Source organism: Thermobia domestica, chromosome 3, assembly GCF_964235325.1.
Source record: "Thermobia domestica chromosome 3, izTheDome1.hap1.1, whole genome shotgun sequence".
NCBI classification, from domain to species: domain Eukaryota; kingdom Metazoa; phylum Arthropoda; class Insecta; order Zygentoma; family Lepismatidae; genus Thermobia; species Thermobia domestica.
In genome coordinates, this window is record NC_137456.1 from 255193203 (window position 1) to 255218347 (window position 25145).

At 37.7% G+C, this 25145-nt stretch overlaps 1 protein-coding gene across 1 annotated transcript in view; it reads right to left on the reverse strand.

Annotated features, from left to right (window-relative positions):
- Positions 1 to 21710, reverse strand: part of LOC145681026 (DNA damage-regulated autophagy modulator protein 2-like) — a 64400-nt gene extending 42690 nt beyond the window's left edge. Inside the window, exons 1-2 of the mRNA XM_081752326.1 lie at positions 21486 to 21710; positions 6775 to 6853 (exon numbers count right to left, since the gene is read on the reverse strand). Of these exons, the coding sequence (XP_081608452.1) occupies positions 6775 to 6845 (71 nt within the window). The 5' untranslated portion in view covers positions 6846 to 6853; positions 21486 to 21710. The remainder of the gene's footprint in view (positions 1 to 6774; positions 6854 to 21485) is intronic.
- Between the last annotated feature and the right edge of the window lie 3435 nt (positions 21711 to 25145).

The window sequence follows — 25145 nt, forward strand, 5'->3', positions numbered from 1 at the left end:
GCACCACTGTCGACAATGTGAGTGAAAAACTAAAGCCGTTTAATCAGTCGTATTGAGTACGCTGCCTTCACTATTTTTTAGTTGGAGACGTCAACAGTGGTTTGACGAAATAGTTTGAAGCTTTCTACGAAATTTTTGGACGCTTAAGATAAGTTCTCAACTACATAATATGCGTCTAATTGTATATTTAACCCATTTTCCAAAACTCTTATTTTTACCTTCAAACTATGTCATACACAAGTATCGGAAGTACTGTAGAACGCCTATATTCGTTCGTCTGTCGACAGGTGTCAAAGCAAAGACGGTAAGAGATATCGAGAAGAGTTTTTTTTTTTTTTTAATTGATTCAACGTCTCAAGAATGGATTCCATCTTATCCGCTAATCCTCTATTCAAACCGGAAGTGATGCAAATCAACTATTTCCGGTTTCAAAGTAGATCCCTAGAGCAAAAAGGAAAAGAGATCTCGAGAGGCGACCTTTTGAAATCGTTTCAAAGTCCTAAGAATAGGTTCCAACTCATTCGTTAATCCTCTACTCAAATCGAGAAAGCTAAAAATATCCACTTCTGTTTTCAACAGTGATCACCATAGAATAAAAATGGTAACAGATGGCAACAAATGGATTTTCAGGAACCGACTTAACGTCTAAAGAAGAAATACCAGACTCATCTGTATCTCTTTACCATAATCGGAAGTGGTAGAAAATTTATTGCTCTTTTCGGTTTTAAGATTCATCTCCATACAGCAAACTTGGCAAGAGATAACAAGAAATGGCATACTTCCAGTTTGAGTTGACTTTAACGTCCTGTTCAGCAGCGAGGCTATATGAGGTGTGGATCTACTGATTACCGTGGAATCCGAATCATATGAGCTCCCGCAGAGAATCGAACCCGGATCTCCTACACCAAAGGCGCGTACGCTAACCGCTTCGCCACAGAGAAGCTCTAACTTCAAGTTTGAATATTGATTCCTACACAGTAATTATTGTAAAAGATAGTGCGAAACTGTTTTAGATGTGGATTCAGAGTCCCACTAACAGGTACAATTTCTCATATTATCCATGTATTAGCATTCAGAATATATAGGCCTGCTCTTTCGCTTTCAATGTTGAATTTGCATAGTTTTAGAAGTCTGCCAAAACTTCCCGATGCGTAATCAAACTCACTTTTTAAATTCCCATTAGAATATGTATTTATGCTCACAAAACATTAAAGTAAACGTATTACAGTACTACTAAATGTATTAAATCAGCTTCCTGTAGTATACGTGCGGTCAAGGTACACTTGACGATGGAAGACTTTACACGGTAAGTGCAAGAAATCGCAGATATTCTTCTGGTGGCATGTCAAGAAATCAGTCTGAAAGTGAATGCGGATAACACAAAGTATATGATCAAACAAGCCGACTTAATGAACAATGTAAATTTCTTTGTTCTAAGTAAATTGGAACAATATCCACGAAACAATGCTATTATAATTATTATAATGAATAATAATAATAATAATAATAATAATAATAATAATAATAATAATAATAATAATAATAATAATAATAATAATAATAATAATAATAATAATAATAATAGTAATGAGAAGGATAAAGTTACTTAATGAACTCTCTTACTAACAGATAAGAATGAAATCATGCAGGAAGCAGGATGTAGATTAATTGTGGTAGGAAATAGATTAACATGTTTGTACAGATATTCTTAATCGAAGAAATTAAAACTAAAAATTTAGACGAGAAGAGATCAAGATCAACAAAAAAAGAGAACTCATAAAGCAACACAACGCTGAGGTTATAACAGCTACGGGTAAAAAAAGAAATACTCACGGATAATAAAGACGAGATTCGTCACATTCAGGGTTATATACGAAATGTATGAAATTTAGTAGGAAAGCTTACAGATAAGAAACTGAGAACAAGGTGAGAGGATAATATAATAAAGCAGGGTCTTAGCGAAGTGAGTTATATATATCTAGAATACAGAAGTTCCATTTCAACGGCGATGATTTTTTCGAGTTCCTTAAGCCACAAAGTTAGCTAGTTATTATTTCTCAGACTTAAATTTTATTGGCTACTTCCAATTTGAACCTAAAGTTGTGCCAAATTTAATGATTATTTTAATACATTCACTCCCATATCTGATCTTGCTTGGACTTGAATTGATATATGTATAGCATATACCAAAGCTCACTAAAAAGCACGCTCGATGTTCTAGTTAGGCCTAGTTCTCAGAGATGACAAATAAATGTTATTTTTTACTTTAAGGTCTGTTTTCTAAATATTCTATCAGCAGGTGACGTAGCTTAGATGTGTAGTTCCGTGGTAGACTCTGATATAAAGAAGTCAGTATGAAGAATAAAAAGTACATGTCAATCGAAGAAACTACTGAAATTGTGTACGCCGAAGATTCGGATGATGAACTGATATGGAATTATATTTTAGTGATACAAAAGAAGTGATGTAGAAATCGCTGATAGTATTCCGGACACAGAAGACTTCCCGATATCAGAAGAATTATCCAGTTACCGTCCACACTTACCAGCATTTGGGATTAATGTAGGCCTAAATATTGATATTCTGGATTGTGATGATATACCAGTAATATTATTTGTGAATATATTTATTCAGATGTGATGGGAAATTTCAGATATTTAGACGTGATAGGGAAATTCTATCATGGGTAGAGATGCAAAAGAGCAGGGTCTTCTGGGAAGGGAAAAAGCCGGATTTTTGAAAAAATAAAAATCTTTGCTGTTTTTGACTTTCCATTACTTTCTTGTTCAAGTACCACTTTTCTTTTCTTGTAATGAATTCTACAATTCAAAAAGTGCGTTTACAACAGAGTATTTGTGAGTCCCATGTTAAATACGTCTGACTGTCTTAACTGGCTTTCAAACTGGCATTGCAATTGAAACCTGCAAGCGTAAGTCATGCAACCCACATAACCCAAGTGTTGCTTTGGTTATCTAAACATTTCACCAAGTACTTGAAAGTATTTTGACGTATGCGTTTTATTGGTTGCCTAAATTCAATCTAGAAGGCAAGGAAAAAATGCTAAAAAGCAAGAAACAGAAACAAAACCATTTTTGTTTTACTATAAAATCTTGCTTACATCTTGTCCTCTGTTCGGAAAACATTTCATCCCGAGCTTCAAAGCATAAAAAGCATACAAAATCAAAGTATAAACAGCAATTTTAGGTGTGTTGTTAGTTTGACATCCTTATTTTCTGAATTCCTTCTTTCTTTGCTGTTATATCATATCAAGATTTTTGAAGTGGGCAATATTTTAAATGTCTGACCCTTCGATCTTTAGCAGCCTCAATAAATGTTATACATAGTCTCAATGAACTTCTAGTACATTCAGAAAGAACTGAGGATCACGCTACAAGTAAAAATTGCCCACTCTTGGTTAGATAAATTTCCAGCTGCGCTTTTTATACTAATTTAAGGACCCTGAATCCAATGAAACTAATTTTAAACATATCCGTCCAATGGGGACACGAGAAAAACGACCTCATATTTGGGATCTCTGAGATACCGATTATGCAAATATTAAGACTGCCCATTCTTCGATACACCTTCTTATTACGCTTTCTATTCTAATTTGAGAATCATGAATTCTACGGAACTATGGAAGCCGCTGGAAAAAAAATCGTTATCTTTTTTTAAGTCTTTTATTTCCAGATCCCTTGCATCTCTAATCATGGGTGAATAATACATCTATAAATATAATTTCAACTATGTATTCTGCAAGAATGGTTGTGAATTATTCATTACAGCTTTGGAAAATTCAAAATTGCTAATAAAACTCCAACCGACCAAAGCAGTATAAACTAACTAACTAACTCTATGGCCTATGGAACCCGGAGGTTCAATGCCGTGTTCACAAAAGCTTTCCACTGACTTCTATTCTTAGCTAACTGCGTCCAGTTTCTACTTTCTATTCCAATCTATGCGAGATCCATCTTAATATTGTCCTCCCATCTGCGCCTAGGTCTTCCTAATGGTCGTTTTCCAATTAGTCTTCCAGTCAAGACTTTGAAAGCGTTTCTACTTTCTTCCATTCTAGCTACATGACCCGCCCACCTAAGCCTTCTAGACTTGACGACCCTAACAATGTTGGGTAGACCATATAAATTATGTAGTTCCTCGTTATGAAGTTTCCGCCATTCCCCACTCCCGTTCCTCTTGGGTCCGAATATTCGTCTCAGGATCTTGTTCTCAAATACTTTCAGTCTATGTTCTTCCCTCAGAGTAAGTGACCATGTTTCGCAGCCATACAGAACAACAGGCATAATTATTGTTTTGTATATTTTAAGCTTCAAATTCCTCGACAGAATTCGCGACGACAAGAGACTTTGAACCGGATAGTAACACGAATTCCCGACCAAAGCAGTATATATATTTTAAGATTATATATTTGTGTTACAGTTTCGGCTTAACGCATAATATATAATCTTAAAATATATATACTGCTTTGGTCAGTTGGAGTTTTATTAGCAATTAAGAATGATTGAAACTGAAAGATAAAAATGAAATCACGAGTATGTAGATTATATCCAGAAAACGCGTGGTATGGACACAGCTGACCAATATCTGCTGTTTTGTCCATTTATTCGAAAAATATGCAAAGGTTCCAAGAAAATTTCGTATATCTCTTATAGTATGCCCTTTTCAATTCAATATAAAAATAAACAGGAAAAAAAAAATAGTAAAATTCACGCAGAAAGTCGCCCGCAATTATTTTCAAGGCATTTGAAATTACAACACCAACTTTAGCTTTCTCGTCAACTTTTTCTGACATTTTGGAAACTTCAAAAGCACCTACATCATCATCCCTGCCTTTCGTTCAAAGATCTTATAAGAAAACGCCATCGAAAAACCCTATTTCACTTTGATGGCAAAACTATGGAACATATTGTTGGAATTTTCTCCTACAAAAAGCGACAAAATCTCTACAAGATGGTGCAGTGTGTGCCTAAAAAAGTAGAACAAATCAGCGAAATCAATTATACTGCAAAAAATACGGTGTTTGTCTTTACCCAGGAAGCTAAAATACTAGATATCACACATCCAAGTCATATTAGATCATCATTTGAACGTATGTACTAAGCTTCGTATTTTTCTCATTTATAGTGCAAGAATGACCGGCATACGGATCTACGTGCCTTCTGTAACTGCTAGTTATGAATGTTTTACGAAATGATGAACTTCGGCACACGTTGTGTGAGACTCGCAAAATACCAGAATTGCTTGGTTGGTTGGAGTTGAGCTTCCCCCTTCAGCACCAAGGCTATGTGAGACGTGGAGTCACAATGTAAGGTGGAAATCGAACCGCCGTAATGCATTCAAATTTCAAGGTCCTACCACCGGGAATCAAACCCGAAAATCTCGTGCACTAGGAACTTAAAAAAAAAAAAAAAAACTAGAATAATATCTAAAAATGCACCCATCTACCTGCTCTTCATTCTATTTTTCACGTCCATACTTTCCTTGCATTTTTACCTACAACTACGACTCTTACCAGACGAGTCCTCCCCTCTGGTCTAATGGCTGCTGCGAGTGCCTTTGGCGTACGTAGCCCCGGATTTGATTCAAGTGGAAGAGATTAAACGCTTGTATACGTAACAGTGGTTCAGACTCCACCTTAAACTGTAAATGCTTGTATCATGTAGCCTCGTTGCTGAAAAGGAACGCTCAATAAACAAACAAACAAAAAATTTTAACAGACGAAAATTTAGCATTTTATTGGGCGATATATATCCATCCGAACGCAGTTCTAGCGTAGCTATAACTATCCCTAAATACATTTCACATACTGAACCTATTATGTAGGTAATTTTTCACCAGTACCCATAACTATACGAAGGGCACTCAAAAAGTTTCCGGAATTTCGTTGTAACTATTAATAACCACAATATAGGTACACATTCACTTAATCGCCTTCAAAATAGGCTCCTTGAACACATACACATTTGTTTCACCGCTCCTGCCATTACTGGAAACAATGCTGAAAGAACTATTTTGGTATGTTCCGAAGTTCAGCTGTCGCGTTGGTTTGGATGTTTTATATGGTGGCAAAACGGTTACCTTTGAGGCCCTTTTTGAGCTTGGGGAAGAGCCAGAAATCTGCTGGTGCTAAATCCGGTGAATAGGGAGACTGGAAGAGGAGGGAAATGATAGTTTCTGCGAGCCGTTTTGCCACCGTAGAAGACACCCAAACCAACACGACGGCTAAATTTTCGAATATAAAAAAGCAGGACTTTGAGCATTGTTTCCAGTAATGGCAGGAGCGGTAGAACAAGTGTGTATGTTTTCAAGGAGCCTATTTGGAAGGAGATTAAGTGAATGTGTGCCTATATTGTGGTTATTAATAGTTACAACGAAATTCAGGGAACTTTTTGACTGCTCCTCGTATACAAAATAAATTATTTACGATTATAATAATAATAATTATTATTATCATAATATTATTGCCACTAACACTGGACTTAATATTTCAATATCATCCTATTAAACTACAGGAGAGACAACGTTAAATTATACTTCAAGCATTTCTTAAATATAAATTAATAATGGTTAATTTTAATATTTGGTGATACATGATAATAGTGTCCTATGTGACATGTCCAATAATTATTCTACTTATGAAACTTGCCCAACATAAAGTCTACATGACAGGACCACAGTTTCGAACGAGAATCTGTGCTCCACACGTACAAGTTCTAATATTAAAATAAGAATAAAGACAACTAAAATCTAACTTACGTTGTCAGAAACGTAGACGGAAAAATAATAAAGACGACCAGAGGCAGAATATACAATCTTTCATACACCATCCTGATACCTGTAAATAAAAGAAAAATACAAATCAGTTGCAAGTATTTAAATTTAACAGAATACAACTGTTACAAAGAAGGAAGATGTCAATGGAAAAATTAAACTTTCACGCTCTGTTTCTCACACTTAATTTCCAAGTACCCATTTGAACTACGCAGAAACGCTTTTTTTCTATGTACCAAAACCCCCATTTCAAAGAATCGAAACGTCACTCATTAATCGAAATCATACGCTACCTACTTAACAAATTTCCATCTACCATAGATATCTCTTTCCTTAAAGATTTTTCAGATTCATATCTACAAAAGTAACTTGTAAGTAGATATTATTATGTATATTGTTGTTTTATGTTTTCGTTTATATTCTGTTTTACTAGTTTTTGCCTATTATTGATTGCATGTTTCAATGTAAAAATAATAACGTGTTGTATCTGGAACTGTACGAAGAAATACAATAAATCTTGTAAAATTTTGTACTTTCTTCTTTAACCTAATACACAGTCTGCGAAAAATAAAAACCATTATACTTTCAGAGCTGATTACACTGGTCGGCAAAATGAAACTTTTTTTCGCTCCCACGAACGAAAATAGGTGATTCCTATAGGTTTCGAGCTCCTGAGTTCGAATCCATAACCCGTTTTTCTCCAGGATGTACCAGTTTTCAGGGAGGAGGGGAGTGTTTCAATATCCGCCCAAAGATGCTATTCTCCACCCATAATAATTTGCACGTTATAATTTAAATATCAATATAAATTATGCAGATAAAATTGCATAAAAAGTTAAAGTTTAACACTAACGTGTCACTTGGTTTTCCTACTCCTCTTGTAATCACTACAGGATGTCTCGCGTGTCATTCCAACAGAAGTCTGCCAACATATTCACACTCCATTTACCAAGGTAGCGCGTCTCCATGAAAGTTATTTGCTGGTGAAACCTTTCCCCGTGTTCGTAAGAGACCTCCCCCAAGCTGTACATTTCAGGGAAGAAGTCCAGGTGGCAATGCAGGAAGTGTAACTTTAGGGACATATAATATCCCATGTTACGAAATGAAGTAATTAACCTGCCCACAATGTCTTTGTAAGCAGGTGACTTATGATTCCATAGAAAGTTACTGTACACTTCTCAAAAGGCCTCCCAAGCCTCACTTTCCACTTCATTAAGCTTAGAAGAAAATGCAGTATCCTTGAAAACGTCTCTGATTTGAGGTTCCGTAAAAATACCTTCTTTCACCTTGGCCTCGCTGAATCTTGGGAATAGCTTTCAGAGATGATTAAATGCTTCACCATCCCGATTCAGGGCCTTGACGAAAACCTTCGTGAGCCCTAATTTGATACGAAGGGGTGGTAAGAATATTTTCTCCGGATCCACAAGACGTTCATTAGCCACGTTCATCTCCCCTAGGACCAGTTGCTTCCTTGGCGGCCATTTTGTGATGGTGTACGGATCTTTAGCTCGACTATCCCAATGACACAAGAAGCTGCAGTGCTTTGTGTAACCTTCTTATAAACCGGTGAGGATGGCAATAACCTTAAGGTCAGCGCATACAGACCACTAGAACTGTTCGTACTTTACTTTCTGCAATAGGTTTCGCATGTTCTCATATGTTTCTTTCATATGTACAGCATGAGCAATAGAGCTTTTCATTGCCATTATGTAGTAACACTGCCTTGAGACTTATCCTAGAGGAATCTACGAATAGCCTCCAATCTTCAGTGTTGTAGTTCAACTTCAGTTGTCCCATAAGCGATGGAATGTCACTGCAATACACCAAATCACCATCCTTTGTAAAATTAGCAACTAGGCTCACCCTTCTTTTCCTATACATCGATATATTCACATCCTGGTTTAGTAGATTCCATTGTTGAAGTCGTGATGAAAGCAACAGGGCCTTAGACTTGGGAAGGTTTAAGTCTCTGATCAGATCATTGAGCTCTTCCTGACTTATCACATGTGGTTCATTAGTGTTAGGCACTAGAGCATAATTGGGATCTGACTGTGTACTCGAAGATTGTGCAACATCCTCACAAGCAGCAGGTTCTTTATCGGATGAAACATTGCACAAGGTGTATGAGTCAGGTGGTACGGGCACAGGCAAACATCATGTTTCACAGGTCTCCTCGCGGAATCCAAGTTAGGATACTGTATTTTATGCTTCATGATTTTTGAGAAACCTTTTATATTAGTCAGATAGAAGTAACAGTCTGAAACATGATCACGGGGCTCGCGCCAAACCATACGTACAGCGAACGGCATCGATTGATGTGAACCTTTCAACCATCCTGTGAGAGTACGCGCACACGAGTTACAACTTTATTTCGGAACCCAAACGCGATCTTGGTCGCCGATTTTACACCCGAAGTACAGATGGTAGGGTGTCACGCAGAAATATTTTTCACCTACGGTATACACAGACACAGAGCAAAACCACCTTCTAACACGAAGATAAACTCGAAACTGAAATATTTGTTTCACGCGACAACGTGCTGTATTTCTTGGCGCCTTTTGTTCAACAATCTGTCTGTCGTCTAGACAAAAGGGAGCTGACGAATGATCGCAAGTTGATTACGAAACCTTTCTCCGTCAATAACGCCTAGGTTTTAGTGTATGCAGTGTGGAACGACAAAAAAATCTTTGCAACCAAAGGGGAGGGGGTACATTTCCGGGGGGTCTTGTGCTAGAGAAAAGAATGTTCCTGGAATATAGCCTAGTAACAGTTCTTGTATTAAGACAAAAATTCAGAATTATGCACTCCAAACCAGAGATGTTCACCCTCGCGAGGGTGGCCCTCTCGAGGGCATCCTCACCCTCAAGTTCCCTCGCCCACAGTGACGCGAGGGCGAGGGTGCGCGAGGGCGAGGACAAGTTTTGGCCGCGAGGGCGAGGGTGCGCGAGGGCGAGGACAAGCTTCGATGGCGAGGGTGAGGGTGCGCGAGGGCGAGGGCGAGGGTGCGCGAGGGCGAGGACAAGTTTCGGCAGTGAGGGCGATGGTGCGCGAGGGCGAGGAAAAGCTTCGACGAAGAGGGCGAGGGTGCGCGAGGGCGAGGACAAGTTTCGGCAGCGAGGGTGAGGATGCGCGAGGGCGAGGACAAGCTTCGACGAAGAGGGCGAGGGTGAACGAGGGTGAGGGCCAAGTGTTACTACCAAAATTTAAAATACCAAAATACCAAGTGTTACCAAAATTTAAAATATCATCTGCCATGTCCCCTAGATGAAAAGTTAGTGTCATAGCAAGGTTATACATTAATCGTATTTTTCCTTTCAATTAATTGCAGTAGACAATTTCTCGTGTGTACGTACATAATTATTAAAAATAATAATGCAAATAAGAATAATATTTGATTTTTCCCATGAAAGTTTCCGGGTAGAAATAGCGCTACATTAAGAAGTAAGTGTGCCTCATTGTTGCCCTCCCTGTGTTAGAGACGTTTTAGATAAGAAGTGTCTACTACACTGTCATGTTTACAGAGTGTTGGTAGACAGACAGACAGTCACTCACGTCATTCAGCAGTAAATGACAAGAGCGCTGATATCTGAACAAACACAATCAATGAGAGAACCATCAGAATGCAGTAGATCAGATGGAGAAAGACTTGATGGAATGACTTTGGTTCATAGATGGCCATTTTGCTCTGGACTCTGTCGGACTCGGGCTCATTTTTTCAACTGGGCTCTCGCTCATTTATTCCTTTGGGAATCGTGCTCGGGCTCACTTCCCTCAGTTAGACTCGCGCTGACTTATTTCATTGGCGCTCGGGGTAGCGCTTAATTATTGAACCCGAGAACGGTTGAGCGCGAATGCCGAGTTAGCGAGCGTTGGGCTCGTGAGTTTGGATGCCCATGAAATGGGCTGATTAATAGCATACATCCTCCTCCAATGTCCACCACTGATGAAGTTGTTACAATTAATCGGAATTTTTAACTTTTCATAGTTTTGTGACAGCCCAAACTATTATCTGAATCGATATTCGTTAAAATAATGTCAGTCACTATTGTATCGATTTTCATTGTTTCTGCTTTTATAATCTACGTGGGTAGAGCTATCATTTAGTTACAAAATAAATAATATGTTTTTTCTTGTCCTTAAATAGAAATATCTGACACGTTAATACTTTAAAAGAGCTGCTTTAACAACATAAATTTAATAAGTTCCACAAGACATAAGTTGTTTATGCAGCCGAAATTTACAACTGTTGACTGATTGCCGTTTAGCGTCCTCTTTCGTCGGCGAGGCTATATAAGAAGTGGACGACCTATAGGTTTAACGCGGAATTCGATCCACTGTCGTTCAATGTTCTCTCACTCGGAATTGTCCCCAGGACCCCATGCACCAAAGGTTCGCGTGCAAGCAGTGAGATAGGGTTTGTATGTTGTGTTGTTCAATGATTTTTATTAGGAATAAAATACGTTACAGGATGATATACTGATTGTAAATATTATAGTGCAAGTATTGAACGATTGTGTGGTAAAAGGAGAAATATAAATTTGGACAAATAAAAAAAAAGGCCTGAAAAAAACTGTAGGATATATGAAACGTATAAAACTTAGGAAAAGCCACTTCAGCAAAACGAGCAAAATTTTGTTGGGGGTAAACAGTTTAATCATATTATTATTAATTTCGCACAAATGTGCCACACATCATAGCATGGGCGGCGATTAGGGGGGGCAAAGGGGGACAGTTACCCCCCACTCTTTTGAAATGACCCATTAATGTCGCTATATAGTTTCATTTGGAAATATAAAGTTTTTGTATGTATTAAGGTTCATAGAATGAAAAGGAGTGTTCTGAAGTATTTTATTTGTTTGCTGACGGAGTTTCAAAATTAAGCTCTTTAGATCTTTCCCTTTGAATTTGTTCAAATTCCTCAGTTACGCTACATACATCAGGGATGGCCAACGTGTTGACTGTCAAATTCTGACAGATAGTCCGCGGCAGTCATTCTACCGCCACTCATCAAACCTTGGTTTCACCCTCACCCTCATGAGAGCCGCCCTTGTGTGTCTGAATACTTATGCTTGCATCGTAGTTCAAGGAACATTTTGAAGTAAAGGCATTGGATACTGTTGATAAATGATGTAAACGCCGCTATCGACCGAGATCTCTATTGTAACAGTTGTTTTATTTTAGGTGTTCCACAGTAAGTTATACGATGATATGTTTAGTTTCCTTTCTTTAGGACGTATGTTAAGCAAGGGCGGATCCAGAACGGACTCCTGGTGGGGGTGGTGGGTTGTAATACTGCTACTTAGAGCTACTTTTAAGAGCTCCAAACTCTAAGATGCGTTTTATTTGTATATATAAAATTAAGAAATTTCCTCTTCTGGGGGGGGGGAGAGCGATCGCCCCGATCGCCCCCCTGGATCCGCCACTGACGATAAGGAAATAATTCAACAAATAGGTTGAATAATTGATGCTCTGATCCTCACGAAGGAGGCCCTCTCGAGGCCTCCTCACCCTCAATGATATGAGGGCGAGGGTGCGCGAGGGCGAGGAAAAGTTTTGAGCACAAAGGCGAGGGCGAGCGAGGATAATGGACAACTCCTATCGCGAGGGCGAGGACAAGCTTCGATGGCGAGGGTGAGGGTGCGCGAGGGCAAGGAAAAGCTTCGACGAAAAGGGCGAGGGTGTGCGAGGGCGAGGAGAAGCTTCGACAGCGAGAGTGAGGGTGCGCGAGGGCGAGGAAAAGCTTCGACGAAGAGGGCGAGGGTGCGCGAGGGTGAGGACAAGTTTTGGCCGCGAGGGCGAGGGTGCGCGAGGGCAAGGACAAGCTTCGACGGCGAGGACGAGGGTGCGCGAGGGCGAGGACAAGTTTCGACAGCGAGGGTGAGGGCGCGCGAGGGCGATGGACAATTCCATTCGCGAGGGCGAGGGTGAACGAGGGCGAGGGCCAACTGCTACTGTGAGGGCGAGGGTGAGTGAGGTCGAAGTAAAATGAACATCTATGCTCCAAACACGGAAAACATATTAAATACGATTTTTCGGTCAATTATGGAAACAGCATCCCGCCAAAAAAAAAAAAAAAACTTACGTGCTGGAACTTTCTTGATGAGATATTCGTAATCAACTTCTCGAAATCTATCCGGTACATCCTTTCACCCTCTAAAAATTCAGAACTATGCACTCCAAACACGGAAAACACATATTAAATAAGAAAAACACGATTTTTCTGTCAATTATGGAAAGAGCATCCCGCCAAAAAAAAAAAAAAAGAAGCCTACGTGCTGGAACTTTCTTGATGAGATATTTGTAATCAGCGTCTCGAAATCTATCCGGTACACCCTTTCACCCTCGTGGAGCAGTTTCATGCCGACCAGTGTTATTACAAATGAAAAGAGAAAGTTGTAATACATATTGAGTAGAACAGATCTTTTCAGAGACAAAAGCTGAACAAAAGTAGAAAAATCAGTTTCACAACATCCTAACTTACGAACTATTATACCTGGGTCAAACAGTTTGAGATATTATAACACAATATATACATCTAAATATTCGTATTCACGAATCGTTCAGCAAACAACGCATTTTAAATGCTGAAAGTTCTTATACTGTGCCACAATGAGCAGTGTGTGTATATAGTACGATAACTATTCAGATAGTGTGTGTGTATAAATTCATGCACAATTTCTCAACCGCTTGAGAAACTTCGAATAAAAATAAAGTCTGGCCAATGCAAACACTAATTATTGTTAATCTGTGTATAGTTTCGGCAACACTTCATTGCCTTCATCACACACATTATCTTCAGCAACATTTAATTCTTTAAGCTAAGAAAGCGTTCCTTCGTGTCTATTCAGTTACCATATGAGTCCTTGGCGCGGGAGACCTGGATTCGATTTCTGGTGAGTTCATGCTGTTTGGATTTCATGTTAAGCTGTAGATAATATATGTTTCATATAGCTTTATATTAAGGTACGCTAAACGTTAATCCATTAACACCATCAACAAGCTAAGGCTTTCAGAAACGGGTTTTTCTCTCTTTCGGCAGCTATCGATCTGAGAGAAAATGTTTTTACCCACGTTTATTAGACCTTGAGGAAGCTTTGTTAAGAAGAAAAAAAAATCTGAAATTATCAAACTTATTTGTCTATTCAGCTGTGAATGCAAAAATTCATATCCTCAGAACTCGCCGAGCAAAACATTGGTGCCGTTTTAGCGTATGATCTAAACGAGCAGTTTAATTTTTTTCATGTGTTCTACAGACTAATTTGATTATTAACCAGCTGACTTTACCCCGAAACAAGAACTTCTGCCCTAATCCAACATGCCGTAAGGTTATTGAACATTCATAGGATATTGAAAAAAAGCCTATGAATTAATTATGAAATAATTTCCGTCAATCGAGAACAGTAATATTTGATATTTAGTACAGGGGAAAAAGAAAAGTAAATAACTTAACAACCAAACATATCCAGTAGCGCATGTGAAACAAAAAGTAAACAAACAAATAAATACATAAGATAAACGGCGCACCACCCAGTGGGCAACAGCGCAACATGGAAAACAAATAAAGTGACGTGCAATGGTGCGTTAAAAGCTATAAACACATCTTAGATCGCCCAAAAAGTAATTCCTGGCTGACTCTTCAGTAACATTTTTATTTATCTACATATTTGTAATAGCCAGATATATATTTTTAGGTTTTTGTTTGTTTGTTTGTTTAATTTAAAAACCTGGAAAAAAAATGGAGGTGAGAAATCTTAAACAGAGTTCCACTAGATTCAACATACGAATATGGTATTGATGCTTTTGAAAATATGTTGTTCGTCTGTCAAGATTTGTGGTTATTGTTGTAAATTTGAAGTTTAACGTCCCTTTGGCAGCATCAAGGCTATATAAGACTTGGATCTACAGCTTACGTATGATTCGAACCAGATGGGCACCCACCAGAAACCGAAGATGTTGCTAACTATAGGCTTGAGAGAATTTTGTCTTCTATTATTGGTTCACACACACACACACACACACAAATAATAATAATAATAAATATAATAACAAAGTAGACGTAGCACCAAATCATAATTAAAGGTATTTATTATAGTTCATAGCGGAACAATAATCACTAATCTAAAACACATCCAGACCTTTTCCTAGCGATAAGATTGGAGGCAAAAAAAAAAAAAAAGTATCGAAAATTCGTTCACCCTCCAGACATAGTTGTAAACGATATATATAAAAAGATGGAAAGAGATAAGGTAAGTATTGAATGATAATCAAGGAAAGAGAAAAATGCACGACTGGATGAAGAATTGAATTCGAGGTCTCCGGCTAGAGTTGTCAAAAAAAAAAAAAAAAAAAAAGTCCCAGATTTCCGGGACTGCCCGGTTTTCAATGAAATAATTGACTGTCCCGAAAACGGCCTTCGGGACGCCTGTTTGTCCCGGTTTTCGTTCCTTAGATTGAAGAAAGAAAATCAACTTGCAAAAACTAGTATGTCCCAACTAAAAACGGGAGGTTTTTGGAAGATTTGTGTAGCCAATTAATTTTACTAAACAAACTACAAGGGGCTGGAAAATTACATCCATTCTTTTGTCCTATGGGTTGTTTGACTTCCAGACGGGAGAAAAAGAATTTCAAAAAATATTCAAGAGGGGGCATTTGTTATGACAATAATTTCCTGAATAATGATATTCTTTTGTTACAATATAGTGACAGTATTACCATATTAATATATATACAGTGTGTGTGTGTGTGTATGTGTGAAGTTGGAAAAGTCAAGGCTTAAGAGTGGATAATTTTACCTACTCCGAACATGTTGCTTTAAACTCCCATTCTACTACATCAGACATTTCTTGTAAGATATGCTTGAAAGAGATGCCGACTCCTGATTCCAAATATCCACTTTTATTATTATATTCAAGCAGGGCTTACAGGACAAAATGGATTGTTAGCTTCAGTATTTTTGTTTTGGAAATAATACTAATTACGCCTGTATATACATTACGACCTAGCGGGAAAAAAAAAAGAGCTCAAGAAGTTTGTGAACATTACTGTAGCAAGAGGAAGGAGAATTTAGAATACCTCAATAATAAAACGATAATTTTTGTAGAATTCCCTCGTGGCTAAGTGGTTAGGTACATACCTTTGGCGTGGGAAAACCAGGTTCTATTCCCAGAGGTAGCTTATGTTGTTCGGATTCCACGTTAATCAGTAGTCTACTCTCATATAAACTGGCTTCTGAAAGGAATGCTAAACTCAAAATCAGATAAGTTTTGCCAGCAGAGATTTACAGCACTGGAAAAATATTGGTAATTGGTATCCCCGTGTTCTTGCAAAGGAATATTTTAAGGTTTTGCTCGCTATATTAGGATCTGTTAAATACAATTCGGAATAAAGGACTCCACGCAGTTCTTCTTATGTTACCTTTTTACATTATTTATACATCCCTTGTGCGGCTACATTTGTGTTAACTGTCTATAGAATGAACTGGAAAATTGTGAGTAGTAATCCGGAAAAGGCAGGTAATTAATTGGTTCTGACCAAATGAGTAGGAACCCCGACCTTATATATAGCCTGAGATTGGTGCCCGGTATTTCATCTCCGGCTCACCGTGCTTGTGCACTAACCACAAAGCTACTCAAAGTCCTGATTTCGAACCTATAGAATTGTTAATATAAGAAAAAAATAGTTGTTTTTTCACTTTCTTATATAACTGATAAATATAAAAATAAGTATTATTCAAAATGTTCATTGACGCTTCACGAGTAGTTTCGAAATAGACCGAGCGAACAATGGAAATTTATATTGTAATCAAAAATCCTTTTAAAAATTATTTCGATAAAGTGCTTTTAATTGACGCCTCAATCTGTTGTACTCATGAGTGTTAGGTTCAGCTATACTACATGAGTTGTTTTTCTTTTTATAGAATTAAAAAAAAAAAAAAAACGAAGTAACATTTGGAAATAAAATTATTATTTTTTAGTTCAATGTCCCACTGCTATGCCCTTTATGCAGGGCCGGATTAAAGGGGAACTTAGGTGTGCTATAGCCCCGGACCTACAGGTAGATCCCGGGCCTGCGTCTGATCAAAATCTCAACTGGTCATCTAAAAAGAATCATGAAGATACAATCACCATCATAATGGAATATGACCAAAAATATGAACATATTCCCTTAACTTTCCTATTCTATTTTCAGTGAAATGTATTAAGTGAAGTCAGAAGGGGTCACTTATTTTTTCTAATCCGGGCCTCGAGATGGGTTAATCCAGCCCTGCCTTTATGCTAAAGGAGACGGATGAGTAATGTAAGTGAATGATTGTGAAATTTTTTGCTCTCCACCAGGAATCGACCCCGGGACTACGCGCATCAAAGATGCACGGTTAGCCACCAGATCAGCGGAGAGGGATGAACTGACATTTAGAGAAGCACGTATTGCCCTGTTACCATGTCATGAGTATTCAGCTAAGGCATCCGTTGGGCTCCTTCCACCTCTGTTGACATTTTTAATCATGTGGTACAAGCCGGTAACAATGTGTTTTTGTACCTTTTTACAGAAACCCTTCACTGTAATTACCACCCTGATGTTAATGTTTGGCCCCCCTCTCGGCGACCTTAATACCCACATGACGTAGCTTCCCACCTTAATACAGTTCAACTGTCAATTCGTTTCTAATTTTGCTCCATGTATAGTTCGATTTAAGAGTCTTCGGATTTTAAGCCTTTTTTTTTTCACAATGGTTCACAAGAAAGAGCCAAGGGAAGTTTATCAAATAGCTGAGAATCAAGAAATGAAAAAATACTTTTAACAGTTTTTTTTTAATAGCCCGATTTATTTTCGAATACGTGCAGTCACTTTGAACTAAAACATGCACACATCACAAAAGATTTATTATTATTATTATAAAGTGAGAATTAATCAATATCAGTAAAGTGCTGGTAACTTTAAATTTGTCCAATGGGAAATTACAGGTATCGTTTACGTGTTAGATTTGGTTTAGTGGAATAACGATTTTCACAACTTAGGCAGAAATTACGAAGACAGTAACGAAAAATAGTAGTAGTATAGTCAGGAGTTTTTTCAAATTATATACATAAAATTCGATTTCGTGCCGCACTGAGAATTATGGAAGCCAAAGTAAGAGAAGTTAGAGAAGTAGCACATAGTTTAGGATGAGGATGGCATTATTTTTGTTACTTTTACTTGCAGTGTCCTAGATGCAGAGATACTAGCCCAGAAGAAGCGGATGCATTATACCATATCCACTTATATTTACAACGCTTTGTACAAATGTTCGTAGTTTTCTGTACGTATTTCAAGGCAAATCATTAGAAGACCATACAAATTAAGAATATGCGAACATTGGTGCTGTTGATAGTATGATAGTACGCTTCTGGTAGGTTGGCTGTCTAACAGTAAACACCATCTACTGTCTGGTGAATACACTGTGATGTGTTTGGCATAAGAACGCTTTCTGTAAGATGTGCCTAGTTACGAAATTGTACGTAGATCAACAAGTTATTACAAATTGTGATATAGGTTATTTAGATTCATACAACGACACACCTCACAATACAGTTTATCAACCAGAAAGCAGTTAGGACCACGATGTATTTGTAAGCATTACCGCCAACCTACTGAAAGCGTACTATCATCCTGAGACATTCCATGTTAGATGAATCATTTAAGATTATCCTGAAATTTGGCATGAAAGAATATGACAAGCTAAGTAATTCTGCCAACTGTCAGAGTTTTATTTTTCCCTTAAGGGGGTCACATCAGATCGCACGCATATTATTCAATGTGTACGCAATTATTTGGGCAAGCGCCAGGGATAAAAGGATGCAGAATGTTTTACGGAGGTATTTACAGCATGAAGAGCCAAATAAACATATCTTTTAAGTTGACAATGTATTGCAACTTTGTACCTGATTATTATTACTATTATAGTTTCTACCGTTTACTTTTACTACAAATTCTTGCATAAGGGATTATTCTTCCAGAAAGCGGAGAATGTGGAAGTTAGAATGAATGGAAACATGTGAGTACCCACTGAGGACTGGGAAGCAGAAGCTGCAAGGGCGGCACCATTCGTACTCTTTGGGTACATCTGCATACCAGGCGTATGGGTGTAATCACTTCAGTCTAACGATCAGCGTTGCCAACATGTACGATAATTACCGAATAATACGATAATCTTGACTCCCATACGATGTATGATAACTGGTGTACAATAACAGGAAAATATACAATAATGTATCCTAGTAATACGTAAATTAATAACTCTGTGTCTGTAGATACTCAAAAATTGATACAAATGCTATTCACTGCGTGGCGTAAGGGGTCTGAATTCTGGAACCCAAGTAACAAATTTATTCCAAATATTATACCAATAATGTTTCAAAAATGTTAGTAACACAATTCAAATAAAATTAATAAAGTACAAAGAATATGTTTTACGTTTATCGCATCTCAAACTCATAAATGAAACATAATATTGTGCTTTTCATGTTCTTATGGATATCAAAATTCTGCTCACATACCGTATGTTGGTTATATTACCATAAGCTTGGGTGGATGATTTTTGCAATTTAACTTTCCTTTTCAACAAATGTTCTATGATAGATGATCTACTATTTAAATTGGAGATAAATCATTCTAGGTCTTGTGCCTTACCAGATATCCGCACCAGGAATCAAATGTAGGACGACGCGCGCCAAAAACTCGGCCAAGAAATACCAGCTACTTGTAGCAGATGAGTCTTTACAATCGGCAAGGAACTGAACTCTGATCTCGTCTTCCAAACAGATTATTATTATTGTAAAAATAGGCCTATAGTAATAATCGAAAAGTGTGACTGGAAACAAGAAGTACGATAATTTTACGAGAAACACTATAATTTTCAAGTGCTACATATGATAATCTCTGTTGAATACGTTGGCAACGCTTCTTACGATAGATATTAGAACCTACTTTAGATAATCTTCTTCCTCCCAACTTCTTAACGTTATTTTTATGTTTATATATGGCTTAACACGTCTGTAGGGATTTAGGATTTAGATTTCTGAGCTTTTGACATCTAAGGCCATTTAGCCCTTCACGATTTGAGGGATGACGTCCCTCGGCGAGCATACAATCCGGGGAAAGGAAAGGAAAGAAGCGGCCTGGGACCTATAAGTTGTTGTACATAAAAAGTTCCTTAATGCTCTTCGCAAAGCTTTCCCCACTTTTTTTTTTTTTTTTTAATTTACTGAATAAATTAAAGACAATGAAAAATACTAACTAAAATATGGAAAATGAGCCATGTAATATCAACAAATGCTATCAAATAAACTAATAACTATTTCCAAAGCCCTTCTTAGGGACCAGAAATTTGGATCCGCAGTTTATGACGTCATAATTGTGAGGCATCCAAATTTATATACTACAGATACAGAGAAAGTCTTGAAAACAATTATTGGCAATTATGCTGTATCACCGGATCACAAGAAAATCGAAAAAGAAAGCACCAAAATGTACTACATTTGGTTAAATTACATTACGTTACGTTAGGCTAGGTTATGTTCAGCTTCAAGCCAGTCACCTTCAAAACACAAGCGTGTAAACTTTTATAATTTGGAACAAAATTATTATTTGCGTCTAATACAGCGTCTGGATGTATGACATAAAAAATACAGTGTACAAAACATAAACCAACCTGTAATAGGAGGCCAATAAAAAGCACTAATGCTATCTAACCGAGTCAAGGCTCGGTGAAGCGGGTGGGCCCAAGCATAAGGCGTCCAAGGGGAGCAGGCGCGTTAGCGTCGGTGAGTATGAGCGTGAGCAAGGAGTAACGCTTCACTTGTAAACAGTACACCGTGTCTTTCACACAATTTCAACAACTGACACTCGTTATTTGTGTATAGTTCTATAAAACTCAAACGATATATGTCACAATCTTGACATATACGTGCCATTTCCCGCTACTAAACCATAGTAAGTGTACCTCTTCGCCAAATAGTCCCTTCCGCCTCCATATGCAATGCCACTTACATCAAAAGCAGCCAACAACACTTTTTTAACTTCAACTATTTCCTTTACTTGACTTTCACTCACTCTTCTTCACCACCCAAAATAAATTCTCCAATCCACAAGGTAAATTTCCAAAAATTAGTCAGGCGATACAACACTTAACCCTAAATTTTAGTTCATATATCGCTTTTAGATACTATTTGGCCTAATTTCTACATTCTATATATTCTTCATTATCTTTAAATTATACACTAAAATTTAAAACAAGTGAAGATAAGCTCAGGGAAGAGCCTTTATCAATAACTAAGTGTCCCTGTATTCTTAATATGCACCACATCGGTTAGCCGCCTCTTACTTCAGAGTTATATTTGAACTCGACCGACCTATCTTCACTGGTCCACAATAGAAAAACAAATTGACACTGTATCCATCAACAAGATTACCACTCATCTACTGTTATTATTTTAAGAGAAATCTTTCCAGTAAAGCATGACATGCCGCTGAGCGTACATTTGCATTTTCAGTAACATATTATTTATCCTATCGTATGTTTATATTGCACCTGTCTAGTAACACAATTAAAATTAAAAGGACTTAACATAATTGATTAGCTCTGCACATTCCTAGAATAAAAAGTAGAACAAATAACTGAATAACATATTGTAATCAATGTCTTAATATTTATGTCTTACCAAGTAAACATCACACACACTCACTCACTCGCCCTTGTCAACTTGTCAATAACTCTGACAGGAACTGCAAGGAACTTGCTGCATATTTTAACTTTTAAACTACTTCTACTGTTAGCACCGGGAACTTGTGGGAAAAAAATTGTAAACAAATCACATGACAGACGACACCGTCAACCATAGCTTGTCATACGGCCGGCATGTCTGCGCTGCGCGATGTTGCCGTGTTTCTTTCACGGAGTAGTGAGTACGCAATGTTGTAACTGCAATCTTCAATTTGCCTTGCATAACATCGTGATAAATAGTGGGCGTTAAGCGAGGTACTTCCCTGATATTTTTCCAGCTCAAAAAAGATTATTAAAAACCAAAGTCATGATTCATATTTCCTCATACTTTAAAGAAATCTAAACGAAATATATGTACGTTTTGCAGATATTCCATTTAAAGAGCGTCTTCCAATTTATCTTGACTCGTTTCAAAATAATTCCATTTTTATTCCAGTCACTTCCTCGTTTCTTAACGTATGTAGGCCATGTAATGACATTTCTACAGAAGTTGGATCGAAGTTGTCCTTATTTTTCTAAGTACAAGTTAAGCTGCCGGAGTATTGAACCAACCAAACAACTCATATTTTTAATTATAGTTTTGTCTTGGCGATTTATATAACGTTTATTTAACAGCCACAGTATTACTTATTATTGGTCCAGTAGAGGGAATAAATCAAGTGGTACTGAAGTACTAAAACACGAATATTTACTATTTCGTTTTCTCCTGTTATTTCTGGTATTCGAATACTATCCATTTCATTTTCAGCATATTATAATCACCTATTAGTGGTTCCCATCCTGAGGGTAGGGCATGAGTGAGCAGCGAGCAAGGAAGCGCAAGTTACAGATAGAAATGGGCATTCATAATTGCAAATATTCGTTATTGCAACTACGAATTTGCAAATTAATTGCAAATATTGCGGTGACTCAGTGGTAGAGCGTTTACTTCTGGTGTATGGGGTCCCTGGTTCAATCCGAGCATCGCACCAAGTGAACTTTGTGTGAACAAACATCGGGTTTTTCTCGGAGTTCTCCCGTTTCCTCCCACTTTCTTCATTCCACCGTTTCATTCATATCTCATCATCACCGTCTTTTTAGCCTAAGCGGCATAACCGTGGGACATAAAACTCAAAGATTTCATTTGCATTTTTACAATTTACTAATTCTTTAAAGAGAAATAAGATAGCTGAATTTTCTAGAATGATAATATTGTTCTGCTAAGTAAATATGTTTTGTGAGTACAGTCATTAGCTCCCACGTAAGCATACGAGAATTATTAGTTTCACTCTAATGTACTGGGTGGCACGGAGCCGACTGACACATTATGAAGGTAAATATTGCGCAGGTGCGATAGCTTGGAGTGGGTTGCGGCTGGAGGATGGAAAGTGGATAGGATGCCATTTCATAAGAACACTGCATCAGTTACAATGGACCTTTAGTGTAATGATTCGTAAACAATGAAATGTCTGAACAATCGCTGCACTTTAATGGCTGACTTCGTTTCGTAATAAGTACGAACACAGAAAACACATTCTTCAATGTTCCAACGATATCTGTGGTAACTGTTATGGTATTCGTATAAAATGACATCGTATTCTCTTCTAATCTCGCAACCGTATCTCAATTGAAACTATCAGAGCTGTGCAATATTCAACTTTGAAATGTATCAGTCGGCCCCGCGCCAACCTGTTTCTTTCTGTGCGTATTTGGGGGGCAAATAGTCCACGGTCTAAGGGATGAAAATTGCTATGTTTGGTGGTCTAGCTTGGCCAGGGACATGGTCAGCTCATCAACAGAGGCTGTGTTCCATGTCGGGAGCTTCTGACTTTTATTCACTTTGGCTTCCCCATGCCGTAAGCGTCGATGGATCACCAATGAGCAACTAACGACATTTCGCCAAAAATTGGCGGCCCCGCAGCGACGATCCGCGGTAACCCAACCTAAGGTGCCCACTTTGGACTAAACTCACTTAAACACACGTTCACGACATCTTCCGACCTCATGCTCATTCGAACTCACGCTCACAACATCATTTTGACATTACGCTGACTCGACCTCATGATCACATCCTTTCGACATCGCGATCACAATATCCTTTCGACATCAGGCTCACTCAAACTCACACTCACAAGATCATTTCGACATCACACTCACTCGAACTCACGATCACAACATCATGTCGACATCACGCTCACTCGACTTCACACTCACAAAATCATGTCGACATCACGCTCACTCGACTTCACACTCACAAAATCATTTCGACATCACGCTCACTCGACTTCACGATCACAACATCCCTTCGACATCACACTCACTCGACCTCACACTCACATCATTTCGACATCACGCTCACTCTACCGCACACTCACATCATTTCGACATCACGCTCACTCGACCTCACACTCACAATATCATTTCGACATCACGCTCACTCAGTAGCATAGCTAGAATATTTTTCAGGGAGGGGGGGCCAACGAAGGGCCCAAGAAAATTTTGAGGGGGCCATCTCCAATGAATGAAAAACTTGATTCACATAAATTATATATATATATATATATATATATATATATATATATATATATATATATATATATATATATATATATATATATATATATGTATGTATGTGTGTGTGTGTGTGTGTGTGTGTGTGTGTGTGTGTGCAGCGAAAATATTAAGAATTTACTACCTCAAACAACTAGGGCACATTTATACAATTCATTTCCATTCTAATATAAGTAGTTACTTAATCACGGCGTGAAATTTGCACTTATATCATGATGCTAGTTATTTTAGGGATTTGCTTATTACATACGAAGGCAGAGCTACCAGAACTTTAGCTGTACTTTCGAAACAAGCTTATATGCATACTGCTATGTTAGGTTTTCACAAACAGACTAGTGGAAACTCTATTAAAAGTAAACTGAACTTACTCTATTTATTGTAATGATTTTCCTCACTCTCACAACAAAGGAAAAACATTAAATATGATACTTCAAACATTTGTATAAACTATACACTCTCGTTACTTTTCTAAAACTTTTAATAAACAAGTATTATTACGTGACAAAGCAAATTAATTTATGTTGTGTTAAACGGTAGAACGGACAGTATTATTTCAGAAAAGGTGGAAGATTATACATTTCAAAAACAGCGCTTCGTTTATATTGTCTTGTTAAAATAGCTAATTTCACTTGTGTGCTTGACAGCTGTAACACATAGAAGCATTGATCAATACCAGTTTGTAACAGTTTAATTTACAAAAAAAAAAAAAAAAAATGTAGTTTACGTAGGTAGTTAATAAAACTGCATATGAATACAAAAACAAAAGTACGATCAACTATGTGCATTTGAGCTTAGCGGCAGAACAATACTTCAGATTAGGAAGATGATGTGATCGATCCTCGTGGGCAAATATTTCGACTTAGGAGTTTACCAAGATTCTTCCTTAGTTCACTAGCGAAATGTTTATGGCCCAATTGACTCATTTCCCTCATTTATATTCTCTGAGCCTCGGATGTTTCAAAGCCTTAAAATAAATTTAAATGTAGTTGAAGTAACTTAACGCTACTATCCTGTAGTTGGTGCTAAATTAATATTGTTGGTTTTGAGA